Raw genomic sequence first — 25175 nt, 5'->3', positions numbered from 1 at the left:
ACACATTGCACAGAGTACAGATACTAAAGAAGAGGCGGTATCTCCATTTTCTTTCATTTGATATCGAGCAGTTAGCTGGCAAAACCTTGGATACATTTGGATGCTCCAGATGGATTATGATCCCAGAACACAAATGAAGGTTAAGGTTAAAGCAAACTAACATTAAGTTTTTAGAAAACCCTGACTCTACTTTATTAATACTCTGCAAACTCACACTAAAAGTCAGCTAAGTGCCAGTAAACCAATCAAATTAAAATATAATATATATAACAACCTGCCGGGATGTGGCCATTGGCATAAATGTAAATATTATTGTGTGTGTGTGTGTGTGTGTGTGTGTGTGTGTGTGTGTGTGTGCGTGTGTGTGTGCGTGTGCGTGTATGTGTATGTATGTATGTATCTGAGACTATGTTGATGAGAGAAAATTCAAATGAAATTTAGACTTAAAAAAAAAATCCCTTGTACCCACAACATTTCAAATAAATCACGAAAAGATGAAAATAGAGACATAATTATCGCTATTGTTTTTAGATTTGTGGGACATTTCAAGGTTTCAGTTGCATTTGAAGTTCACAGTTCTCAGAGAAAATAACATCCGACGCATTTTGTTTTCTTTAGGAGAGACACGGCTTTCACACTCTTCAGCGGGAATTGGATCGTTTCAGCTCCTTGCTGATGGCAGATGTAATGATGATTGCTCCGTTCTGCACTTTGAGTGCCTTACTTTGGATCTTTTCTGAGAGAGAAGAAATTGCGGGGGGTTTTTCTGGACACAGAGGCAACAATGCCCTTTTGTGTGTTAAAAATGAAATATGGTGCCATGGCTGTGTGCAGAGGCCGTTGGATGTTGCTGCCACGTAAATATTTCTCCAAGCACTGTCTGAGAGCTCTGTGGATGTTTGAGTGTACCTTAGAGCAAAGCCATTCTGTGTCTTAATCTGTGAATGTGAAATCCATCATAGAGGAAATGATGGCATTACATCTCATCAGAATACTGATTATGCTTATTAAAATAAGGGACTTTTCAGTCTTTTTACCTAATCTGACATGCACCACTAACTGGATTTACACAAAATCTACCACTAAATCCAATGCTTTAACTTTTGTAGATCCCTTAGAAGATGTGCAGGTCCAGACATAAATCCTTAAACTTACTGGAAACATCTTCACACAGCATAGACAACTAAAAGACACAAATGGAAAAAGCATAGAAATGTACAGAATCACTAAGTGGATGTGTGTTTTTAGTTTTAAGTTGCGCAGATTATTTTTTTATATCCTATCACAATTCTTCTCAAGGAAAGTTTGAAGCACTTTAAGAAAACATTACTATATTTCCACCCATGCAATAAAATTTGAGCAATAGGAAAATCATGTTTGAAGTTACTTTTACAGAGGATTGAGTTTTTTCCTGTGTTTTGTTACAACACTGTCAGTTTCACATTCTGAAGTTCTATTTCTTTCTCTGGGGACAATAACAGATTCAGGAAGTGTGTGTGTTTATATGTGTGTGTGTTCAAGATTGTAAAACTTAGAAAACCATGTGCCTTTTTATTACTAGAAAATTGTGACCACTTTGGTCATAATAGTGTATGCTTAACGGAAATTGAGGGACCTTTAATAAAAGTTTTTATTTTCTATGAAATAAGTTTGAGTGTTGTTTTGATGGGGAAGTACATATTTTACATGTATTAAGAAAGTGGGGCTGGATTTTTTTCTAATACTTTTTGTTTAATCAATTCTAAATGATGTATACAATTCACACCAGCTTATTTATATAGTGCTCCAAAAGTTATTTAATTTCAATCCAGTCCAATCATGCAATCACATTGATCTAATTTTAGTATAATCATATACTACATAAATCATCATATATGTTGTACATATGATATACAATCCACATCCTGAGCAAACATGTGACAGTGCAAACAAACCTTTCATTTCTACCTGCTCCGCCAGAACCAGCCTCAGCATCAACACACATTCGCCGAGTCTGATTGAGGGTCAAGAGGGACTGAAAAAAAAACAAAAAAACAAAAAGACTTTAAATTTAAATCCAGAAAATCTGAGGTAATTCAACCTTTTATTTCTTCAGGACATGCCTGTCATCTAATAATATGTTTTAGTCTTTTTGGATGAATGTAAATGAATATCGTCAACATAGCAGTTGAATTCCATCCATCCATCCACCCACCCACATATCTGAGGTCAGGTTGCAGGGGTAACAGGTGAAGGAGGAAAATCCAGACATCGCATCACTTGTGACACTGTCCAGCTCATTCTGTGAAGGGATAAATAATATATAGATATAAAATACATATATGTCTTTTTTTTATCCTGGTTTACACAAATAACTTGATACTCTAATGATGAACAGAACTGTGCGGTCCAAACTGTGAAATGTACAAACAATTTTTGAATGACATAGGAGGTAAGGGGAATTAAGCTGAAGGATTTTGGATGGGTTATGACAAATGCAAAAAAAAAGAAAAAAAAAGCTGGATCGATGCAATAGTGCTGAGTGAGACTGATCTGTGTTGATGCTCTTGGCTGGCAGTCAGTGCATTTGCTCCTATAGGATCACGATCGGGATGGCAGCCTGGGCAGACCTGACCAGCAGTTGCCACAGTGCCAGGGACAGAGGGCAAAGCTATTGAGATGCAGTGTGATGGACACAATGGGTGCGACAGACTTGCTGTATCAACAGGCTTTTTGCTGCTGTGGCCAGAAATAAACCATAAATACCCCCACTGGCATCCACCGACCGCTCGCCAGGCCTCCACAACCACACACACCCTCAAACTGAGACAGGCAGGAGGCAAAAAGACGAGACAAAAGGAAAGACGGAGAGCGTGGCTTGTTCGGGGTGCAGCAAAGCACAAGCCATCCAGGTAAATTAATCCTTCTTAAGAGGCATAATGCAAGTTTTACTGAATAAATGATCTGCTTTTACCAAGATTAAAAGGCAATACGTGATTTTAAAATTGCAAAAGCTGTTTTGGTTTGTGCAAATTTAACCTACTAGTGAAACCTGCATGTGAGATCAAAGTTTTGAAATATGCAAATTCTTCTTCTTAATTTGTCCTAAACTATGTGATTTTTGGGGGGTTGTCTAGAGAAAACATGACAGAACAGCAGGGAACCCCAGACCAGCTGCCTGCAGAAAAGGGCCAAGGAGGTGCTGGAGCCACATATAAGGTGCTGTCAGCACACACACGGTGAAGCTGAATTTAGTAGCATCTGGACTACACTGTTTATCAACCTTCACCTTTTCCTTTTTTTTAAAGTTGGCTGTATTTGAGTTGGAGAACTTTCGTGGGAAAAAGGTGGAGTTGTCCGGCGAGTGTAAAGACGTGTTGGAAAAGACCCCGAGAGTTGGCTCGGTCATTGTGGAGTCAGGACCGTGAGTGACTCTCATCATTTTCTCGTTTTGAGTTTGCTCACATTACATTTTGGCAGTTGTACGTAATGCAGTATGTCTGTGTTGTTAGATGGGTAGGGTTTGAGTGCCTGGGTTTTGGTGGGGAGCAGTTCGTCCTCGAGAAAGGAGAGTATCCTCGGTGGAGCACCTGGACCAGTTGCCAGAGTAGCTACACCCTGAGCTCATTCAGGCCTCTCAAAGTGGTAAGAAGCATTTAAACGTGGCTCTTTTGCAGATTTGAAGTGCGACATAAGCAAGCGTGTGCTTTCTGTCCTTAGGAAAGTGGAGATCACAAGTTGCACCTGTTTGAGAATGCAGGATTTGAAGGACGAAAGATGGAGATTGTCGATGATGACGTACCCAGCCTTTGGGTTCATGGCTTCCAAGACCGTGTGGCTAGTGCTAAGGCTATTTCTGGAACGTAAGATATACCTTCTCAGTCACAAGGAATAATGGATATGTTCCAATGGCCTGAAGGGTAGAACTGAAACACTGAAAGGCTTGGAGCAAAAGGACAGATGTACCTCAAGTGATGATTTGTAATTTACTGTTGTTCTTTTGAAGGTGGGTGGGATACACATATCCCGGCTACAGAGGGCGCCAGTACGTTTTTGAACATGGAGACTTCAAGCACTGGAATGCTTGGGGAGCCACTGCACCTCAGATCCAGTCCGTCCGACGTGTGCGGGACATGCAGTGGCATAAGAGAGGGTGTTATATTCCACCAGCCCCAGCCCCTGCCCCTGGTCCTGCTCCTGCCCCAGTCCCCGACCCTTCCCCTGCACCGCCCAACCCCACTCCCGGTCCTAATCCCCAACCCACTCCCAAACCCCAAACTCAACCCCAGCCTTAACAGCACACCTCTGACAACACCCACACTGACTGGGGGAAGCTGAATGCAGCTGACCAATCCCCGGTTTCTCCTTCATGCTCCTTTTTGGGTGAGGCTTCCTGACCATGCAGTTTTGGAAACTGGAACTGGTAATATTGAAACATGTATCTCTGCTGGAAATAAAGGCTTTGGCCCTGACTTTGGCTATATGCACATTTGTTTCATGGTACTTATTATGTACTGCACAGAGGACTGCTTGACAAGTTAGTTGATATGAGAAATAAAATGGAAATTTCTCAAAATGATAGACGGATACGGTTATCAACATGAGTTAATATTCTACCAAGGTTAGAATACTAACCTTCTACATAGATTTTCCATAAAAGCGGAAAAGCATCTGCTTCTAAAGTTTTCGTTTTGCTTTGTGCTTAACTGCCTTGCAAATGCACTCATGGGGCTCAGATTTTAACAAATATTGCCACACTTTAACGTCCAACTTCTATGTGCAAATGGCGTCATGAAGAGCAAAGAGCACACTGGAATAGGAGAAAGGTCAGGAATAAAATTAGAAGCATCTCACTCAGCGTTTTTTAATCTATTATCTGAAAATGGAAAGACAATGACACAACTGTAAACCGAGCAAGACATCCACCAAAACTTTAAAGAAAACCAAAAGGGGTCACTTTTTCAGATTGCCATAAGCCACACAGGAGTAACACAAGGCCTTCCTGCAAACATTGCGTGTCTGAAAATGAAAATGCAAACCAACCCTCAACACACCATACCCTTTTATTCAGCATTAGAAGAATGGAGCTAAAACACAGGACATTCCTTGAAGAAAAACCAATATTGCCTGAGAAAGACAAGACTGGAGCAGATGTTCACCTTCAGACACAACTGAAAGATTTTTTTTTTATTAAGGCACGTTTACATGTTTAAATGGACCAGTCAAAGTCCAGACTTGTTGCCAGACATATTGCCACATTGTTCACTGACAATCTCCATGCAATCTGAGTGAGAAGAAGAATGGCCAAATGTGCCAGTGTCTAGATGTGCACGGCAGGTACCTATGACAAACCCTAACAGACTTCGAGCTATAATCGCAGTGAAATCTGCAACTAACTCCGAAGGTTTGAATAAAAATGCACATCACATATTTTTGGGTATTATTTGTAAAAAGAAAAGTGGAACACCATGCATACATCACTTTCTTGCCATTTCACAAGTACATGCACTGCTCTGTATTGATATGTCAAATAAAATTACTTAAAACGCAGTGGATGTAATGTGACAAAATGAGAAAATGTTCAAGTGGTGTTGAATACCTTTGGAAGGCACTGCGTATGATAAAGTTACGTTTGTCTTGTTCTTACCTTGCAGCTCAAACTTAGGTGTTTCAGAATAAGGGCTGCAGGAAAATAACAGTGAAAACGGCTTCAGACTTTCTCTGAGCATTCCAGTGCTTTAAGTCTTGAAAAACGCAAACATATCCAGTAGCCACAAGGTAAACAGTCTCAACAACTATGGAGAGCTCAAAGTGACACAATACTTACAACTAATACTTTTAATCTTATTTGATATTTGTGCAAAAAATACATTTGAAAAGTTTTCTTTGATTTTCCGGGATCAAAGAGAAATCAAATTAATGTTTCAGGCCCTAACTTTGTGTTCACTTAATGTTCAGATTAACGTTTGTGATAACAACATATCCCTAACATTTCCTCCTCAGAGAAACCCTCCGGTGAGGTCAACTATCAGTGATTGGTTAGAAACAATACACAGATCCGCCCAGGAAGATGAAGAATATCCAATCAGAAAGCACCTCCATTCACTAGGCTCGTGAGGTGGGCGGGAAACGCGCAAAATTTGAAAGTTCACCCGGAAACAACAGCGGGAATAGAGAGGGCTTATCGCTGCGTCTATGTTAACACTGTATTATTATTGTCTGCATGGCAGTGTGGTAAGTGTTTACGCATCTCAGTACTTTGTGTACATACATATGATTTGAGAACAGCAGCGAGTGCCGTGTTTTCGTTAGTTAGCAATTTTAGAGAAGTGAACGTTAGCTACCGTTGACGTAGCGCGAGCAAAATGGACTGTGTGTTGACATTTGGTTAGCCGGTCCGTTTACTGATTAAAAATCCAACATTAGCGGTACTTCAACTTTGAATAACCGTGTGCTTTTCACCTAGGTTATCTGGGGTTAGGGAACCATGTTGAAATTTAAATACGTCAGTCAGGGAACCCTAAAAACACCTTGCTCCTCCGCCGACCCAATCACCAGTCGCAGCTTGCGTCTCAGCCAGGTGTTTCAGGTATGGCCATATCTAACTTTCTTACTTTTATTCGGCTAATTTGTCAGTATATATGCTTTGTGCGGCACATTTTAAAACCTTTAGCCCGCAGTCAGTACCTGTCTCCCCCTTCCTGTATTGTCCCCAGGGAAGAGTGAGCCTGTGCGGCGGTCAGCAGGGAGGATGCAGCTTAGGACGGGAGGAGTTTCTGGAGGCTCTGTTGCTTCTCTACCAAGAGTGTACATCCCCTGAGCTAATGAAGATTCAACATGTGGCAAAGTTTGTCCATAAATGTAAGTAACTTCATCTGAACGCATGTCTAGTGAGAAGTCTTGATAAATATGTAAAAGCGAAAACTGAGATGGCCAACTTTATTCTTTCTTCCATTGATTGAAAGATAAAAATCAGATACTTTGAAAAGTGTTTTATGTTTTATATTTAAAGTAGGCACTTTTTTATTTTTGATTTGCCACATTACAGCTTTTTCCAACTCAATTATTGTTTTCATCTTTTTAAGTTACCGATATGTAACATTCATTCATAATAATTCATTCATCCTCCTGTCTTTCCCCATCAGCTTTGCTTCCTGTTCCAGTCTTTTGCAGGTTCTATTTTTAAAGTCTTAAAATTGTCTTTTCTTCCATGAATTCTTGCATTTGTACTTTAATTTTTTAAAACTATCTTTAAAATCTACTGTGAGCTCTTGTATTTGTCTCACAAAATTTATGGAATTGTATGTTTAATAGGCAAGAAAATAGAGCTGAAATAAGTATAATAATATATAAATAATAAAACTCGGTTTAATAAATATTTTTTTACATAAATGACTAGAACTTTATTTTTTTTTTAAAACTACTAAGGAAAGTGTGGGATTTTGAGATTGGTCATATGTAGGAACCCTGAATATATCATAATGAACACGTTTTTCTTGCTTACATCCTAATGCTTGTCTCCTAAACAGTTTCTGAGGCGGTCTCCGAGCTGCGTGCCCTGCAGCCAGCGGTTCATGACTTTGAGCTCCGTGCAGTGGTCGGCCGTGGTCGCTTTGCTGAAGTTCGAGTAGTTAGAGAAAAAGCCACTGGTGATGTTTGTGCACTGAAAACGATGAACAAGGCCGTGCTACGCACTCAAGAAAATGTAAGACACTGTTATTTGACTTGCCCAAAAAACAAAATGTGACAAGCTTGCAAAATTGAGACAATACTTTTGAGAAAATTAAGTGAAGAATAACACTATCCCTGCATTGACATTGTTCTTGATATGCTTAATGTTCTTAAGCTGCACTGTCAGAAAGATCCACAGGGGAGCGCTGTAAGGCTGAATAACATTAAAAAAAGTCTGGGTATGGTATCTCACAGCTGTGGTCTCTGGCATATGACTAATGGAACAGATTTCTGTCAGAACAGTACATGAGCAATGTCAGGAAGTGATGATAAAGGAGCAACTAACTACACGACTTTGAATGAACAAGTAATTATTTCTTTATGCCACAAGGAACCATTTTGCTTACTTTAAATTACATTTTTAGGATGAAAAGACATTAAAAAGTGAAGAGAAGAATTGATATCATTTACAAGTTTGATATCCTGAACAGTGACATGGTTTTTGAGTAACCAATGCCATTTGTACTTTATATTTAATTTCTCTTTAGGATTAAAGTATTTTTAAATTGAATTGAATACTTATGTTCTTTAATCGAAATCCATCTTGGAAAGCTGCTTTGTAAGTGAATCGACCACTCTTACCATACTGACCCATTCTGTCACTACGTGTCACATTCACACAGTGATTCACAGATCAGTGGGCAACATGGAGTTAGTTCTGTGTGGCATGGGGGATGCTGGAACGAAAATTGTAGTTTATTAATTTCCAGACTATTGCCTATTTAGTAGCCTTTGTCCTGTTGAAATTTGAAAAGTGGAGTCTATCCCATAATAAAACTAAATACAACAAAATTCTGTTCATAATGGCAAATATCAGGTCTTGGGATGATTGATAATAGTGTGTTAATATTTCCTATAAAGCTCTTCTTTGTATTTTCTGTGTTGAAGATAAGTACTAGTAACTAGGCACTAAGGTTTCCTTCATTACATGCAAGAGTGCTGTGAAAAAGGATCGACCTCTTTCCAGATTTCTTCTGTCATGCTTACATGTTTCAAACAAGTTATTTTTAGCACCCGTTGAACATAGTCAGTCGTTAATCTGGTTACGTTAATCAGATAACCAAAGTGACTAAAAAAGGTTGTAGCATCAAAAACATCATATAAATACAATCTCTCTGTCAACATGGGCTAAAAATTTGCATTCATGGGATAATTCCTCTACTAACCTAAATGAACAAAAAAACCTAGTCTCACATTTCCTAAACAGGATTGTTTTGATTGGAAGAATGACATACCATCAGTCAAACATGCAGGTGGTAGTGTGATGGTCTTAGTCTGCTTTCCTGCTTCAGTTTCTGTATAACTTGCCATATAAGATGCAACCAATAATTTGGCTCTCTAGCAGAATACCCTGAAGAAGAATCAGTTTTTGACCTTAAGTTGAAGTACACTTTTGTTAAATCAGATCTTAGTGACAACCTTCAAAAAGCACAAAGAAAAATACCCAACAAAGTGAAAGTCGTGGAGTAGCTTATTCAAACTGTGGATTAGGATCCAATTGAGAGACCATGGTGTGATCTTGAATAGGCTTGAAAACCCCCTATTGCTGCTGAATTAAAACATTTTTTGAAAGAGGGGGCCAAATTCCTCCAGAGATGTGGAAGGCTCAGGAACACTAGATGCTGGTTAGTGTTGCCAGGGGTGACACAACCAAGTATTGGGTTTCTTACAAGTTGTGACCAAGTTGTTTTGGACAGTTTTTCCTTTAATAAATGAAATCATCTGAAAGCTGCTTTTTTGTATTTGTTCACAAAGTGACAAAGTACAAGTCTGGTAATGTGAAACATTTAAGTCAACATGCTGTATGTCTATCCTTTTACTTCTTTGCAGGTTGTTTTTCATGAGGAGGAACGGAGGATTCTGGCTCTGAACAGTAGTCCATGGATTCCACAGCTTCTTTTTGCCTTTCAGGATAAAGATCACATCTACCTGGTGAGACTGTAGCATGTTTAATAGGGTTAATAAGGGTTAAGGCGTTTTCTAACTGCTTCAGCTTAATTTTTGATGTGGTTTCCTGGTGGTCAAGTTGCTGCACTAGAAGAATGTAGCCCAGTTGAGATGTTTTGTGCCGTTGATCTATGGGGTAAGCTCAACCGAGTGCATACTGACTTAGTGTGTGAACGGCTGGGGATAGCATAGGGCCTACTGTATTTAGATTTAGCACACAGCTAGTACTGAACTTTGATTGGGAACATTGTGAAGTGTCCAACTCACAAGCTTTTGATTTGAACTGTAAACTTCTGAAGTAAGCACACAGGAACTACAAGAAGAGATTTACGATTCATTGTGAAACATGCTTAACATTTACATTGACTGAGAACGTGGCAACTCCAAATTCTGCGCCCTTAGGCTCGGCTTACAGAAAATTCAGATGAGACAAAGATTGATCTGTCTACATCAAAATGAGACTTAAAACTAAAACCTTATTAGTTGTCAAGCATGGTGTTGGTAGAATCATGAGATGGGTCTGTTTGGCAACCTGCAGTATACTTGTCTATGCACACAATTGGTTGTTTCAGAAGGCCGATGGTTTTAAACCCAAATAAAAATTGTTTTTTTTAATTATTTAAATAGGCCAACCATAAACTTCAAAAAATACTTTAATCCTATTTAAAACTCGAGACTTTCAGGTCCCTGCCAGTATTCCACCCACTGTTGGTAAACCGTGTCTAAATATGTAGCCAAAATTGTATCAGAAGCTCACTGATGGCTACAAAAAATGTGGAGTTTCCCATCTACGCCCAAATGGGCATTCACATATATTTTATTAGAGGATGAAAGTGACATTTTCAACCTCTGTATATTTTTCACTCTGTGTGGGTTAGAGAAAGTCAACAAATTCAAAGTTCTGCACCATATTCTGTATTTATAAAAATCCCTGAAATCTTACATTATTTCAAGTTCAAATCCTGCAAACCTATTATCTTTTGGGGGTTTTGTTCATTCAGCTTGGATAAATGGGACACATATTGCTAGTAAAAAAAAAAAGGTAGCTATTAAATTTTTTATTTTTTTTGCTGAATTATCTGCTAAGATCAGACATGACACTGAATCATCCCCTTAGACAGGTTGCTTTTTGTTCCTAAATTACTTTTAAATCTTGATAAGTGGTTTAATAATTTAGAAAGGGGAAAGAGTCAGCTACAAAGACCAGCCTTAAAAATTTAGTAAAGCATGTGCAAGACCTCTAGAAATCCTTTTAACCCCCTCTTATGATTAATGACATGACTCATGCTATTCTCTTCTTCAGTGTATCAGTCTGGCAAAGTGTGGCTGGTTGTCTTTTTTTTTATTTTTTTATTTTTTTACATCTCTACGGTTTATTCAGATTCAGTGAAGGAAACTTTTCTACAAAAATTGTGTTTCTGTCAGCCTCTAAACCGACCCTTTTTTTTTTCTTACACGACGGAATCTTTGTGTTGACCCACATTGACTGAGGTTGAAGGAAAAACAATTTTCTGCTCAGTAAAGCTGTACATTACATAGTGAGGTTTTTTTCTGCCTCCCATATATATATATATATATATATATATATATATCTTACTTCATGCCCCCTGCATGTCAATCTCAATTCTTCTTCATCGCCGTTTCACTCCCCCTCTTTCCCACCCTGCTCACTAACTGAGCATGGACAAAAATACAAAGCATCCATCTTTATCCGTGTGTCAGAGAGGCTCCCAGTCTCTCTGTTGCTAGGTAACGCTAGAGAATGCTCCTGTTCATTCAGACTCTCAGACCATTCATGCGCCAGGGGCTCTCGCCTGTTAAGTGTGTGTGTTGAAGGAACCAAATAGCACCAATCAACTTGACCAGTTTCTTTCTCCCCAAGCTGCAGAAGACTGCCAAAATAATATTCAGTTATTTGTGTTTTCAGATAAAATGTATGCAAATATCGAATGAGATATCATTTCTGGCATGTTGGCTACGCCGGAAGGGTGTTATTTAACGCTTTGATCACAGCAATGCACACTGCACAGGGATTTTGCGGGTATTCTTGGTCTATTTTTAGCACTGCTTTGACTGCGGTATCAGAGATAAATCTGTAATAGTATCCGCTCCTTACATAAGGAATTTATAATGAGGAGAAATACCCTATGAGCTTAATCTGAACATAGCTTTGATGTGAGCTCAGATGCATCATATGTGGTCCAACACTTATTGCTGTCTCATGTAGATGATGAATATTCAGCGATTGAAATCAGCCAGTTTGCATTTGATCGGCCCAAAATCAACAGTACAATAAATGTTTTGTGTTTACGAAATACATCCTAACTTAAAACTCCCACTGGTTTGTCTGTAAATATGACACAGTTATTTCTTTCTAGTTTTGAAAAAAATCAGATGAAATTTTGGGACATGTGCTTTGATACATGTCCCAAAATCAGTTCTAATTTCTGTTTAGTTGGTGCATGTCAGACTATATTTGGTCTATATATTCTGAAAACATGACATGTGACATGCTTGTTGAATACTAGAATGGCAATACGAGTCATGATTAACCCATTTTCCCCCCTCACTGCTCCTTTTCTTTGCCATCATCTCACCAAACCTCATTCATTGAGAGGCAGGTGTACAATGACTACAAGGTTACATGCATACCAAAAAAACAAACAGAAAATATCTGGTACAACTGACAATGTGCAAGTTACAACAGTTAAAACCACCAATCTGTAACGGTAACAATATTAGTTTAAAAAGAAAAATGAAAACTAGTGAAGTAAAAGTTGGAAGAAAAGATTGTTTAAAATGATTGTTTGTTTGTGCAGTAGATTGCTCTGTAACACATCCATGAAGGTAGTAGTTCATAGTCCCCTAACAGGATTTTAAATGGGTCCTTCAGTATCTTTTTTGCCTGTTTAATTACAGTGGTGTTTCATGATATAAATTAAGTGTGGGCATATAAGAAAGTGAAAGTCCATCAGAGTGGCCAAATATGTTATTTACAAACATAACGGATGGACCCTGAAATATTATATCCTACCAAATATTAGATGTAAGTAGTTCTCAGTGTTGCACGCTTTGAAATTGTGGCTGGGATTCGATATATTGTCTAGTTCTAAAATGTAATGTTTTATTTTATTGCATCATATTTTATTTGTGTTCTATTATTGTGTTCTTTTCTATCAACTTTGTCTGTCTGTCTGTGTGTGTGACTTGAGGCCATGGAGTACTTGCCGGGCGGTGACCTGATGTCTCTGCTGAACCGATACGAGGATCAATTTGACGAGTCAATGGCTCAGTTTTATTTGGCTGAGTTGGTAGAAGCCATTCAGGCAGTCCACCAGCTGGGTTACGTCCACAGGTTAGACACTCGAAGCTATTATATCCATCTCTTTACTGCTTTCCCTTCAGTGTGTGGTAAAAGGAAGAGCCACTAGAGTTTCTGAGTTGTTGTTGCTACTTTGTTTTTCACTAAATTGGTTTGACGTCCGAGTCAGACAGCATAAAGTATAAAAAAAAACAAAAACAATGCTGATGTTTCCTAATGTGCTCCATTAAACTTAGAGTAGTTGACTTGTTAAAGTACTGAGGCAACAAAAAGCTTTTTAAAAGCAGTATCAAATGTCCTATAAAATATTTCCTTACAGAGATGTCAAACCAGAGAACATTCTCATCGACCGGACTGGTCACATTAAGCTCGCCGATTTTGGATCAGCTGCCAAGTTGACTGCAAACAAAACCGTAAGTAGATTACACGGTCTTGACTTCAGTGTTAACAGTGACATCACTGAAATGGGTTGGTTGAATGAGACCTTGGAATTTGATAACGTTGAGTAAAGGTTTCCTAGTATTACCGCAAAGTTTAAAAACCTATGGATAACTTTGCCTTATGGAGTTTCAAAGCAGCTTTGACTGACTTTATCAAGATGGAAATATTTCCAAACATGCCAGTTGGTCTGTAAGTACAAGAAAAATATAGTATCATATTTTTTAGCTGACTGACTGAGAGTGGGCAGCATCCTGCAGCACAGGAAGTGCTGCATTAAAGTCCTTACTCTGACTCTTATTAAAATAAATTTTATATGCAAACATAAAAAGTGGAATTTAGTTTGATTTGAGTTTGACTTTTTTCTTTCTTCTATTTTCTAAAAGAAGTCCAATAATGCCATGGTGTATTTATTTGTTTTCTGGTAAACTGTAATTCTTTAATTGTGTCCTATCCTATTAAATGTTGAATGTGCAGTCATAAAAAACATTTGTTTTTGATAAATCTTGGCCAGTTTAAACGAACGTGTGCTGCTTTATAACTTAGTGTAAAATTATACGATTCAGGCAGGTTCGGAATTAAGTTTGAACTCAAATGTAAAGAATTTAAATGTTGAAACTCTATAAATTTGTGGCCATATAGAATTGTGCATTTAAGTGTATAGTCCACATTAGCGGTATGATTGAAAGATTTGCGGCTTTTAAACTATTTATTTTTTTAATACCTTGGTTAGTCTTAATACCGGTAACCCACAGTTGTCTATTTGAAGTATTTTCTAAATGTTTCCAGGTAGCCACTGCCACAGTCCCTGTTGGAACCCAGGACTTTCTGTCCCCAGAGGTCCTGACGGTCATAAACGGCGGCTCTCAGAGCGCCTACGGGGCTGAGTGCGATTGGTGGTCCCTTGGCGTTATTGCATATGAGATGATCTATGCCAAGTCGCCTTTTTCTGATGCCACATCTACCAAGACCATAAACAACATTCTTAATTTTCAGGTATGTCTGGTATGGTGATCACTTACAGAAAAAATTAATTTAGTCATTATATTAGTCAAGTAATGAATAATTATTGAATGCCCATCTCCTTTGCCTCCAGCGTTACTTACAGTTTCCAGAAGAGCCTCATGCCAGTAAGCAATTTGTTGACTTGGTGCGGGGCTTGCTGTGTGGAGCGAGAGAGCGTCTGGGCTACCAGAGACTGCGGTGTCACGCCTTCTTCTCAAATGTAGACTGGAACAACTTAAGACAAGGTGGGGGGAATCCCCTCCTTCTGACACTCTGTTTTCAGCCTCGTAGTGACAATATGAACAAATGCTTAGTCTCTCTATAGGTGTGTTTATGTGCTTCTGGATGTAGGCAAGCAACAAAGAGTAATTGCATTATGAAAGGCGTTTTCAGTTGTAAAATAATGAGGCTCTGTGAGCCGTTGGCAGCGGGCCAGCTCCTTCTGTAGGGGAGAAAATGGGAGGAAGGCTGACGGTGAAGATCTGCAACTCATCTGCTTCTTAACAGACGCAGCACAAATCCTGAACGCAGGCTACACCAGCAGGCTTTCCGTGGCGGAAGCACACGCCTGATGATTTAACATTGTTGTTTTTGTTCGGTTCGACGCCGTCAGCTGAGAGGCTTTTAGAAAACACAACTCTAACCCTTGAAAATATATTTTCTGTCAAATGTGTCTGACCAATATCCCAGTTTACTGGTTAAATACACTTGTTGTAAGCAAATTCATCTTGTTTTGCTCATCAGATCTGATGTGTTCATAAAATTTTCTTGTCATATATTTTTCTTTTGAAAGGTTTCCTCTTTGCAAGTAGTATTTATGATAGACTTTTGAAAACTGAAAAATGTTGATTATTTTATATAAAAAAATGTAAACACCTTTATACAATTTGAGGGAAAAAAATGTTTCTTGATATAAAACACTGTTTAAGAAGTACCTCATGTTTACATGTTTGCATTGGATATTCAGTCCTTGTTTATTGACAGTTCAACACAGATGGAGCTTTTTGCTTCAGCTGTGACTCCAGCTGATTAGCTCGCTCTGCTGCAGTGAGGGAGAGCGAGCGAGCATGTGTATGAAAGGAGGAGAGAGGAGGAGGGAGGAACACAGGCAGCATGTGCATCAACGCGCGACTTGCCGCACTCTAGGCTCCCACCGCTCTGCTCCTCCTCCCTTCCTTTCTCTTTCCTTTCTCCTTGTGTTGTTCTTTTAAACATAATTTTTTTTACTACCTTTTTTTTTTCTTGCCCTCTCCTGTTCCCTCCTCTCTCATCCTTTTTTACTCTCGCAGTTCCGCCGCCTTTCGTTCCTGCGTTGCATGCTGAGGATGACACCTCTAATTTTGAGGAGCCGGAGCAGGCTGCCCCCTGGCCAGCCTCAGCAACCCAGCGAGGAGCTGTGCCAGCAGGCTTCCGGGGCCAGGATCTGCCCTTTCTAGGCTGGTTCTTCAGCAGAGCATTAACAGCATTGGCCAAATCTGAGTAAGTGCTACATGTTTACCGATATGTTTTGGTCTTCTCTTCCCCTTTAATTCACAGTGAATCCACAGTAATCATCATTTGCTTTGCATATGCCTCCTGTAACATCTTTGTTGTTCCCCCATACTAACACTGGCTGTTTTGCTGCTGTTGGGCTTCATAATATGCTGGTAGCCCTCTTCAGGTGACCCAGCATTGTGGCCTGGGCATCTGGTCTTGTCTATGTCAATAGTTTTCTGCCTGTTGGGGCTTAAAATTAATTTGTCTATTTGATGTTTAAAACAAGAACAGAATCAGAGCTCATTTCTTATGTTTTTTTCTCGTGATTTCTATTTTTCTTTCTTGTTTTGTGTGTTTTGCAACCACACATGGTTCATCCGATGTGTAGGCAGATAAAATAAATGAACCAGAGGATGCTGGGCTGCGTTATCTTTCCATGAACACTGATTGGTATGCGGCTGAGTGTGTCAATGAGGTTTGCTGAGACGTGGAACCCCACACACAGGCACACTCCCACCGTCGCTGCCGTTGTTGTGGTTTCACCGTTTCCCTGTGAGACATAATGAGCTCCTGACTTTTAACAGCCCAAGCTTGGGGATGTAATTTATCTTTATGGTATTTGGCTTCTTAACCTCTGATAATAAAGCAGGAGGACGGGTTTCAGTTCTCTAGCCCCCTCCCTGGGCCAGTGCTCTCACCGGTTAATGGTGCTGGAGAGACTGCGGATCATGACAGCAGCAGCAACAGAAAGGGAAGAAAAAGCGTTAGCAGATTAGACAGAAAAAAAAAAGGCTGAGAGCTCAGATTGGGGGAGAAAATCTATTTCTATGGTTACTACCGTGATGTTTTTTTTTCCCTCCTCTCTTCAGCCCCCACCCCCATCTTTACCAGTCTTATCTCCTCCTCTTGTTTTCTCCCTCTTCTAATGTCTCTGTCCCTTGCTGTTATAACATCACTCATCTGCTAGAGCTTTTTAACTGAAGCCAGTCGTTTTGTTTGCGGTGTTTTGACAAAGAGAAGCCCAGAACCCTAACAATCTTTCAGTATCGTGTGGGTGCATGCATATGCATGTCCACAATCTTCATTGCAATTCCAAAAAAAAAAAGGGATAGGGAAATAAGCCAAGAATCAAGCATAATGAAATGCTAATCATGTGTTTTGGGGTTTCCAGTCATGATTTATTTGCTTTTCACTCTTTTTGACCTTGATTGCCCGACTCCTCATTAGGAAAACTCTACAACAAAAATCTCCTCCACAGCTTGCCTCATGTTTCTGAGAAGCCTTCTGTTGCCTGCTGCCAAGAAATCATTGTTACATTTCATTATATTCTGTGCTCGTCAGTGTATCTGTAATGTGTTTGGTTTGAGGAGTTTCTCTTGTCTACTGATGATTGTGATTGACTAGAGTAGAGTAGAAAGTCTTTCTGGTCTGTCATCTAACACTTAGGTTGAGAGTATGATACGTTGACAGCTCCTTATTAGAATTCCCTGAATGATGCCAGATGGCTGGCAGGGTGTAAAAGTTTTATTCAAAGTCTCCAGAGGATAAGTTATATTCATTTAGCTGACCATTTAACTCTCATCCAAAGCTATAACATGGTGTAAGGTTACTCTGTAGTGAGCTTTGTTGGCAGCTAATGCCCACAGTTTTGGAGATATCTGCTGAGGACAGTTGGAAGATTTGATATCCTGTCATTAAGTGGAGCTTTCAGACTTACCTCTTAGCACCAGTTGCCCCACTCGAATATTATAGGGGGAGGAAGTAAAACTCATTTATAAGGTATTTGTCATGTTGATAAAACCTTTCAAAGCTAAATACCTGCTACATTTAAAGTTGGTGCTTATTGAATAAAAATGGCTGCAAAATACATCGCAACTATATCGTCATCACAATACAAGTGTGTGCAATATTCATATCCCAAGGGACTGTCACAGCAGTAGATGTTCACATCGGATACAAATGACATTGCCCAAAATGTTAAAGGTCGCACAGAGTGACAGAAACAAGTGCAGCCCTAGCACAGAATGTTATATCTTTATACAACATAAGTGGACTAAGCTGAAATTGGCTTTTAGTTAGTCAGGCTGTCTGCTCAGGTAGCCACTCTGCAGACAGCTGTTTAGCAGGCATGTTGATCGTAGCTTCCCAGCAGGCACTTTACCTATGGCATTGGCTGGTTCTCCTTCAGTGTCTGTACCACAATCTTCTATGTTTTTGACAGCCAGAGATTTCTCCAATCTGCTAAAAGCCTATCGGTCGACATTATTCAGTCGGCAGATAGGCAATGTGCAGCAACAAGTGAAGGAGGGGCTTAACTTCAATACTGTGAACTTCATGCAGCCTTCTAATTCTAATTGTTGTGAATTTTAACCATAAAACCTTAGTATACCTTGATATTGTTTGCCAGATCAGTCCTGATCCTTGTTTTGGAGATCTTATGCATTTCACTCATTAATTCACAATTTTCTGTAAGAAATGCTCTTTTATTATATAGACATTTAGAAGTAACGGTTTTGAAAGTATAAAATGAGAGTTAAATTTAATTGAAGCAATACTAAGTTGTTCCTCATCATCTTTGTTGATAAATATGGTAATATTGGTAAATAATGACTGATTTTTGCCACCAGATGATGCATGCCTTTATGGATAGGTGTTGTTTAGACTGTTTTGCTTTGGGGGGAAAAAGGCAAATGATCAGAAATTTGCATAAAACTGATTTCCAAGACTCAACAAAGCACACATTGCTTTGTTGATCCTGATTTCTAGCTGCTGTTAGAACCTTGTGCCTTTTACGTGGCTTTTCTTCATATTCATATTTCTCTTGCGTCATAAATATATTCCATGTATACACCAGATCAATGCTAATAAGCCTTAAACATACATACCTTCCTCCTGTTCCTGTCTTTTATCGATTCCCCTCAGTAATGCGGTCTGCTCTGAGTCCTCATTTATTTTTCAGCCACAGTTCAAAGAAATGACAACCATCATGTTCTTTACAGAGGGCTCTAGTATTTTCTCTCCTGTACATTTTTTGGTATTTATTTTTTCTCTCTTCCTACAACATGCTAGAGCTGCAGAGGGTTTGCACCCGTACTCATTTTCAATGTGCAGGAAGGAGTCTGAATGTGATGAGAATGATATCTGTCTTCCTTTTGACGTTTTGTCACTTGTGTGACAGATGGATAGGAAAAACAATAGGCCCCAACCCTGAAAACCTCAACTGGATAGCTTTTTAATCACTACAGTGTTTGTCCACACAGCCTCTTTTAACTATTCAACTAAACAGCAGTGAGATAAGTGAATTCCTAACATAATTATGTTTGCTGCTTGTTGGCTTTCAGTTTTAATCAGGATTCCCGTGAAATAAGTGACTGATGTGGCGTTTCAGTCTTTATATAGCACAGCTCAATGTGAGTGGGTGGGTGGGGGATTCTGCTTTATATTATGTAGTGTATGCTCCATGTATTGATATGTTTCAAGGGGATCTCTCCTCACTGCAGCAAGCACAGAGAGCAGGGATTGCTTTTGTGGTGTTATTTTTAACACGGTGACTCAGGCTGAGTCAACTTTGTTAAAGATCCTTTTGCTGTGTTTGTAAACTCATTCATAAAGGCTTGTTCATTTATTCCAGAAGCCGTTTTGTCTCCGGCACAGCAGATTAAACCGCATCAACTGCGTGCTCTTAATGCTCCACAGGAAACTAGTCAGAAAAGATAAGAAATGTTAAACTCACTGCACAGTTAAAGATGGGTAGACCCATGATAAACAACAACGCAATCAAAATTTTCTCTGTCACGTTATTTAGTGAGAGAAAGAGAAAATATTTTCATGCCTGCATCTCTCTTTATTTTTCTTCCTTGCAGTTTGTTTTTGTACTGAATAAACCATATTGAATAGAAAATAGATGATATTCTCTCCTCTCAAAGGCTTTCATTCATCTCACCCAAACTGTTGGCAGGAGTGTTATTGTTGGACTCGATGTGCCTCTAAATGGAAAGAAGTGATTCAAGGCAAACCTTGATGTTTATTTTCGATGGTGGGTTTTGTGTCTGCATTATAATTTTTATTACAGCATTATAAAGCCTTCCTGTCATAATGTGTGTGTCCTTCCTCTTACTTAAGGGAGCTTTAACAATGATGGTGCAATAATTTCTGGACAGAATCGAGGCTTGGCTGCCAGCCTTATGTGACTTGGGCTGAATCACATTTACTAGACTTGATCTTAACTTTAATTAATTTAAGATGCATTTAGGTTTTGTGATTTCCTTTGCCATTACATAAATTGTTTATTGTTTATTGTTTATTTTATTCATTCATTTCATTTAGTACAAAAAAAAAACAAAAAAAAAAAAAACAATCTAACACATGTTTTGGTATACTAAAAAATACATCTCAAAGATACATCTGAAGTTTTAAAACAAAATGAAATGAAAGGCAGCAGAAAGAAGAAAAAAATCTTATAATATCTGCCCCTTTTTTCTCAACTCTGAATCAAAACAAGGGGGAAAAAATGGTTATCTTCTGCAACAACAACAAAAAAAAAAAAAACAATGTCAGTCGTCTATGTCAATATAATAACGTTAATATGAGCTCACTTTATTTATGCTATGTCATACTTCTTCAAAAATCCAGTCTTTAACAATCTCTTAAACATGTACAATGATTTGGCATTTTTAACATCATTTTGTAAGTCGTTCCACAATTTGACTCCTTGAATAGAGGTACATCGTTTTTTCAAACTGGTTCTGAATTTGGGTTTCTTAAAAATCTGTATCCCCTTAAGATTATAACAGCTCTCTCTCTTTGCAAAGAGTTAACAATGATGGTGCAATAAATGCATATATACTGTAGGTTGTAAACTGAATTTAAATATAAAACAAGCACACATGACAAAATTTGAAGATCAGTCTTAAAGTATATTTAAACCTTTAAATTTATAGTCAAGCAGAATGCAATATAAATTGTACATCTACAAGTTTTACCCTTGTAAGTTTTACCCTAGAGGGTAACTACCCTAGGGTAATATTTTTCTTCTTCAGAAAAACAACTTAAAATGATGAGTAAAATGCATTAGTATGCATTGAACCACACAATGCAGTACATTGGGTGTTACTGTAGTAAAATAATTTAATTAGAAGGATTGACTTTTGATTTTTTTTTTTTTTTTTTAAGGTTCCAACCGGCAACTCACAGGTTACAGGATGAAGCCCTACCTCCTGAGCCACTGCCACCCCTCAGTTTATTTTGTTATCATTATCCACCCACGTTTACCTTTTGGGCCGATCCTGATATGCTCAGAAAAGACTAAAATCAGGCGATACCGATGTTAATGCCGATATATCTCTCTACTATTGCAGTGTGTTCTGCAGCTAATTTGAAGGACCTGTGTTTTTCTTCAGTCCACTAAGGACTCTCTTGATATGCTGTTATTTCAGGTCAGTGTCTGCAGGCCTCAACTCACCTGCTAAGACCAACTCCATGGAAAAAAAGCTTAATCTAAAAAGCAAAGAATTACAGGAAACTCAAGACAAATGCCATAAGGTAGGAGAGCAAAGCCATATTTTTATATTTCATCACAGTTTATTGACACTAAAGCATTCATTCTCATCGGAGATTTGTTAAATAAAGCTTTCTTTCCAGAACTGTATTGTAAGCATCCTCTGAAAAGAAATTTCATGCAAACCAAAACGACTAATTCCTTATTGGAAACTGTAAAATTCTGTTTGCACGTTTTGGATTTTGAACAAAATCGACCCAACAATGTGGGTTTTATTACCAGACTCGTCGTGTTTATTCTGGCAGACTGGCTTAACACAGATCAGAAAAGCTTCTGTTTGTGCTTCAATAAGCCAAGATAATCTTTTTGTTTGTACAACATCACAGCTTTGTAATTTGTGGCATTGACGGTGGTGCGATGGGTCAGAGAAATCGCTTATAATCTGAATCAGAATAAGCTTTACCGGCCAAGTGCGAGTTGGCACACGTAACATATTGCTGTTCATTTTTATTTTCATGCAGCGTATGTCACATTTCACAGTCTGAGCATAAAACCACAGTTTCTTTCTTTTTTTATTGGCTTAAATTATCAACCTTCGCTTGAAGGCGTGGAATATAACGTGTCTTCTTTGCGTTAAGATGGAGCAAGAAATCTCCAGGTTCCAGCGCAAAATGACTGACCTGGAGTCAGTGCTCCACCAGAAGGATGTGGAGCTGAAGGCGTCCGAGACGCAGAGAAGCATCCTGGAGCAAGACCTCGCCACCTACATTACTGAGTGCAGTGTGAGTCATACTACCAGCTCATTCAGATGTGTTGGTAGGCTGCCGGAGAACGTTTGAATGTGCCATTGTTAAAGGGGTGATTGCTCATTCAGACATCTGTGCAGCTTTTACACCACCGACCGTGTTGATTGGACCTTGTGTTTGCATGCATGTGTCTGCAGAGCCTGAAGCGGAGCTTGGAGGAGGCACGCGTCGAGGTCTCCAGAGAGGACGATAAGGCCATGCAGCTGCTGCACGACATAAGAGAACAGAGCAACAAGCTGCAAGAAATTAAGGAACAAGTATGTCATGGGGGGAGGGGAAAAAAACCCCAAGAAGGTTTCATTTTCCCACTCACAACATTGAAATCTTTTCCAAGTCTACTGTAAATTTTCAGGGTTTATTTTAAGCCATATTTGATAGCAGAGTGAGTGAGGAAGCAGTGAGATAATATTTCCCCCTCTGTGTGTCTGTTACACAGACGGGGCTTCCCCTCTGGGTGGCCGACACTCATAAAGGTCATCAGAGCAGATGGCATCCCTGCAAGGTTCAAAACATGAGCAATTGACCAAGAGGTTCTCCCAGCCACCATACAGGGGTCAGGGGGACACCCAGTAATTACACTGGCTCGAACACACCAGGTCTTCATGTGTAACAGATCACCAGATGCATGTAAAATATGCAGAGGCAAACCACAAATAACTACGATCTGAATCCATATAGATGTTCGATTAGTAAATCAGCAGTGTCTTGCCCCACTTGAAATGATCCCATAATTTTATTTCTTTTTTTTAATTAAAAAACAAATCTGGAAAAATGGAATGATTTCTGGACCCATTGAGATATCATTTTTTAACAACTAAATGGACATTAACATCTTCAACTTCATTTTTTTTGCCCCTCGTTATTATTCACCATCACGTGCGCTGCTCCTCAGGAGTACCACGCCCAGCTGGAGGAGATGCAAGTGACCATCAGGCAGCTGGAAGAGGACCTTTCAGCTGCAAGGCGTCGCAGCGACCTCTACGAAGCCGAGCTGAGAGACTCCAGACAGACAAGCGAGGAACTTAAACGAAAAGCAGTGGAGTACCAGCAGAGAATCCAAAAGGTTTATTTATTTAATTATTTTTTAATCAAAACAAACTAGATCTATAAATTATCTAAAGCATCCTCAATTTTAAATCCTTGTTTTCCCTTCAGTTATTTGCACTCATTATGTACTGTAGTAGTTTGATATTTGCTTATTGTGCAAATGAAACAATGAAGGTGTTCCTCATGTTGAGCATTGGAGCAAAACTGCAGATCCATGATGTTCACTTTTCTGCCAGTGCTTGATAGCTCCTGGATTAATTCAGTATAAACTAAAAGTAGTTTATAAGATCAAAACTACACTACTGTATTGATATCTGTGGAGGCATTTCTGTTGGGTAATAAATATAGTCATTCATATGATAAATTTCACTAAAATCCTTTGTATTTCTCAGAAGTCCATCATTTAACAGTAAGCTGTGTTCTCAGTGAGGAAATGTTGATTAACCTGTATTGTTATTCATTTTCAGGCTAAAGAGCAGGGAAAAGCTGAAGTGGAGGAGCTTCTTTCCAAACTCGAGAAGGTAAATGAGGAATCAGGCTGCTGTTTATTTTTGCAAATCTGAAGTTATCAAATTTGATCAGTAAATTCACTCTTTGCTTTCTCGTAGACCAACTCTGAACAGCAGGTGAAAATCCAAGAGCTCCAAGACAAACTGTCTAAGGTAAATTTACCTGTATTGTTTCCCTTTTCTCAAACAAAGAACGCATGTTCTGGGCACGTTGCAAAAATGTAAGGATGCAAGGAGCTTTGTCAGATTTGCATTTTGCCATAGAACTCAGCTTATTCAGGAGTAGCTTTTCTCTATTTATTCTTTTTCTTTCTTCGACCTCCATGGGTAAGGTTTGGAAGAGCATATCAAGATGCTTGCCTTGGGACACATTAGCAGCCTTTGACCTTCTGATTTTTCCCCAGGCAGTGAAAGCGAGCACAGAAGCCACGGAGCTGCTGCAGAATGTCCGACAGGCCAAAGAGCGACTGGAGCGGGATCTGGAGCGCCTGCGGGGGAAAACCGACTCCAGTGATACTTTAAAGCGTCGTCTGAGAGAGACGGAGGTACCAGCCTAAATCTGTATGAACTACACAGTGCCGAGCATTACTCGTTGGAGAAGGCGAGTAACGGTCAGGAAGAAAAGCTGAAAAGCCATTTGAGAACTCTTGAGCAGGTGCAGAGATTGGCAGGTCAGGTTGAGGAATCTAGAAAGGTGAAAAGCCAGCTGCTGTTTACTCCACAAGCCTGGCATGTTTTGATTAGTGACCAGAAGAAGTCACTGTTAAAAAAAAAAAAACTCCTAATGGCCGTAAACTATTTAGAAGCACAGCAAACATGGGAGAAGGTTTTCTAGCCAGATAGGATGATTCTGGTCTGTCGCGGTCTGTGTGTTGGTCTCTTATCCCAATTGGAATATAACAAAGTTTGTGTTTGTAATATTACGAGTTGTGAAAAAGTTCAAGGGGTCTTTAAACCTTTACAAGGCACTGTATTAAGGTAGATATGGACTTGGAATTTTATCACAGTATTTTATGATACCATTTTTTCTTTTTTTATGTAACTTCAAGGCACAACTTTTGTACAAATACTGTTTGGAAAACATTCCTATTTGAAATGGACTTCTTCAAGCCGCCACTTAAAGAAGTGTGATTTTTATCACTAAACTGCACATTGGGACTTCATTTAATACGATTTTTGAATTTACTGATCTACTTTGGAACAAAAAGCGGACAAAATAGTAAAAAAATAAAATTTTAGTCTTTTATTTATTTATTTTTACAGTAGCTGAAATTTATCAGAAGTCAAAATTCTTATCGTGACAAGACATTTTTGAAGATAAATGATAGATGTCATGATAAATACTCACTGTTAACGCTGCATAACAAGTTTCTTCCACTGTTTCGTTTTTTTTGTTTGCTTTCCATTCTTCTGTGTCA

General features: G+C 39.0%; 3 protein-coding genes and 1 long non-coding RNA gene across 11 annotated transcripts in view; 3 read left to right on the top strand and 1 right to left on the bottom strand.

The window, feature by feature from the left end:
• LOC103464974 (uncharacterized) overlaps window positions 1-1648 on the top strand; it is a 32704-nt gene extending 31056 nt beyond the window's left edge. For all 3 annotated transcript variants that reach the window (XM_081607305.1, XM_081607306.1, XM_081607307.1), the window contains one exon: window positions 619-1648. The gene's annotated coding sequence lies outside the window, so the exon portion shown is untranslated. The remainder of the gene's footprint in view (window positions 1-618) is intronic.
• Window positions 1649-1887: 239 nt separating this feature from the next.
• On the bottom strand, window positions 1888-6053 carry LOC103464976 (uncharacterized). The gene is made up of 3 exons (XR_533727.3): window positions 5627-6053; window positions 2195-2281; window positions 1888-2014 (listed from the first exon to the last, which is right to left on the bottom strand). It is a non-coding gene; the product is annotated as an uncharacterized LOC103464976 (long non-coding RNA).
• LOC103464975 (beta-crystallin B3-like) lies at window positions 2644-4466 on the top strand. Its single transcript, XM_008409427.2, has 6 exons — window positions 2644-2891; window positions 3117-3198; window positions 3288-3403; window positions 3492-3624; window positions 3700-3842; window positions 3986-4466. Exons 1-6 carry the CDS (start codon window positions 2659-2661, stop codon window positions 4272-4274), a joined length of 996 nt encoding a protein of 331 aa, XP_008407649.1. The 5' UTR covers window positions 2644-2658; the 3' UTR covers window positions 4275-4466.
• Window positions 6054-6123: 70 nt separating the features above from the next.
• The window catches only part of cita (citron rho-interacting serine/threonine kinase a), a 42692-nt gene continuing 23640 nt past the window's right edge, over window positions 6124-25175 (top strand). For all 6 annotated transcript variants that reach the window (XM_008409421.3, XM_008409420.3, XM_008409417.3 and 3 more), the window contains exons 1-17: window positions 6124-6213; window positions 6446-6568; window positions 6696-6840; window positions 7509-7684; window positions 9541-9642; window positions 12870-13012; window positions 13299-13392; window positions 14207-14413; window positions 14514-14667; window positions 15712-15901; window positions 21334-21439; window positions 22034-22177; window positions 22339-22458; window positions 23094-23264; window positions 23716-23769; window positions 23857-23910; window positions 24162-24302. In XM_008409421.3, coding sequence (XP_008407643.1) covers window positions 6467-6568; window positions 6696-6840; window positions 7509-7684; window positions 9541-9642; window positions 12870-13012; window positions 13299-13392; window positions 14207-14413; window positions 14514-14667; window positions 15712-15901; window positions 21334-21439; window positions 22034-22177; window positions 22339-22458; window positions 23094-23264; window positions 23716-23769; window positions 23857-23910; window positions 24162-24302 — 2103 coding nt within the window. In that variant the 5' untranslated portion in view covers window positions 6124-6213; window positions 6446-6466. The remainder of the gene's footprint in view (window positions 6214-6445; window positions 6569-6695; window positions 6841-7508; window positions 7685-9540; window positions 9643-12869; window positions 13013-13298; window positions 13393-14206; window positions 14414-14513; window positions 14668-15711; window positions 15902-21333; window positions 21440-22033; window positions 22178-22338; window positions 22459-23093; window positions 23265-23715; window positions 23770-23856; window positions 23911-24161; window positions 24303-25175) is intronic.

This window comes from Poecilia reticulata, chromosome 5 (assembly GCF_904066995.2).
Source record: "Poecilia reticulata chromosome 5, P_reticulata-male-v2, whole genome shotgun sequence".
Classification (NCBI taxonomy): Eukaryota; Metazoa; Chordata; class Actinopteri; order Cyprinodontiformes; family Poeciliidae; genus Poecilia; species Poecilia reticulata.
Note: the sequence above shows the minus strand (reverse complement) of the source record. Positions and strands in the feature narration are given on the sequence as shown.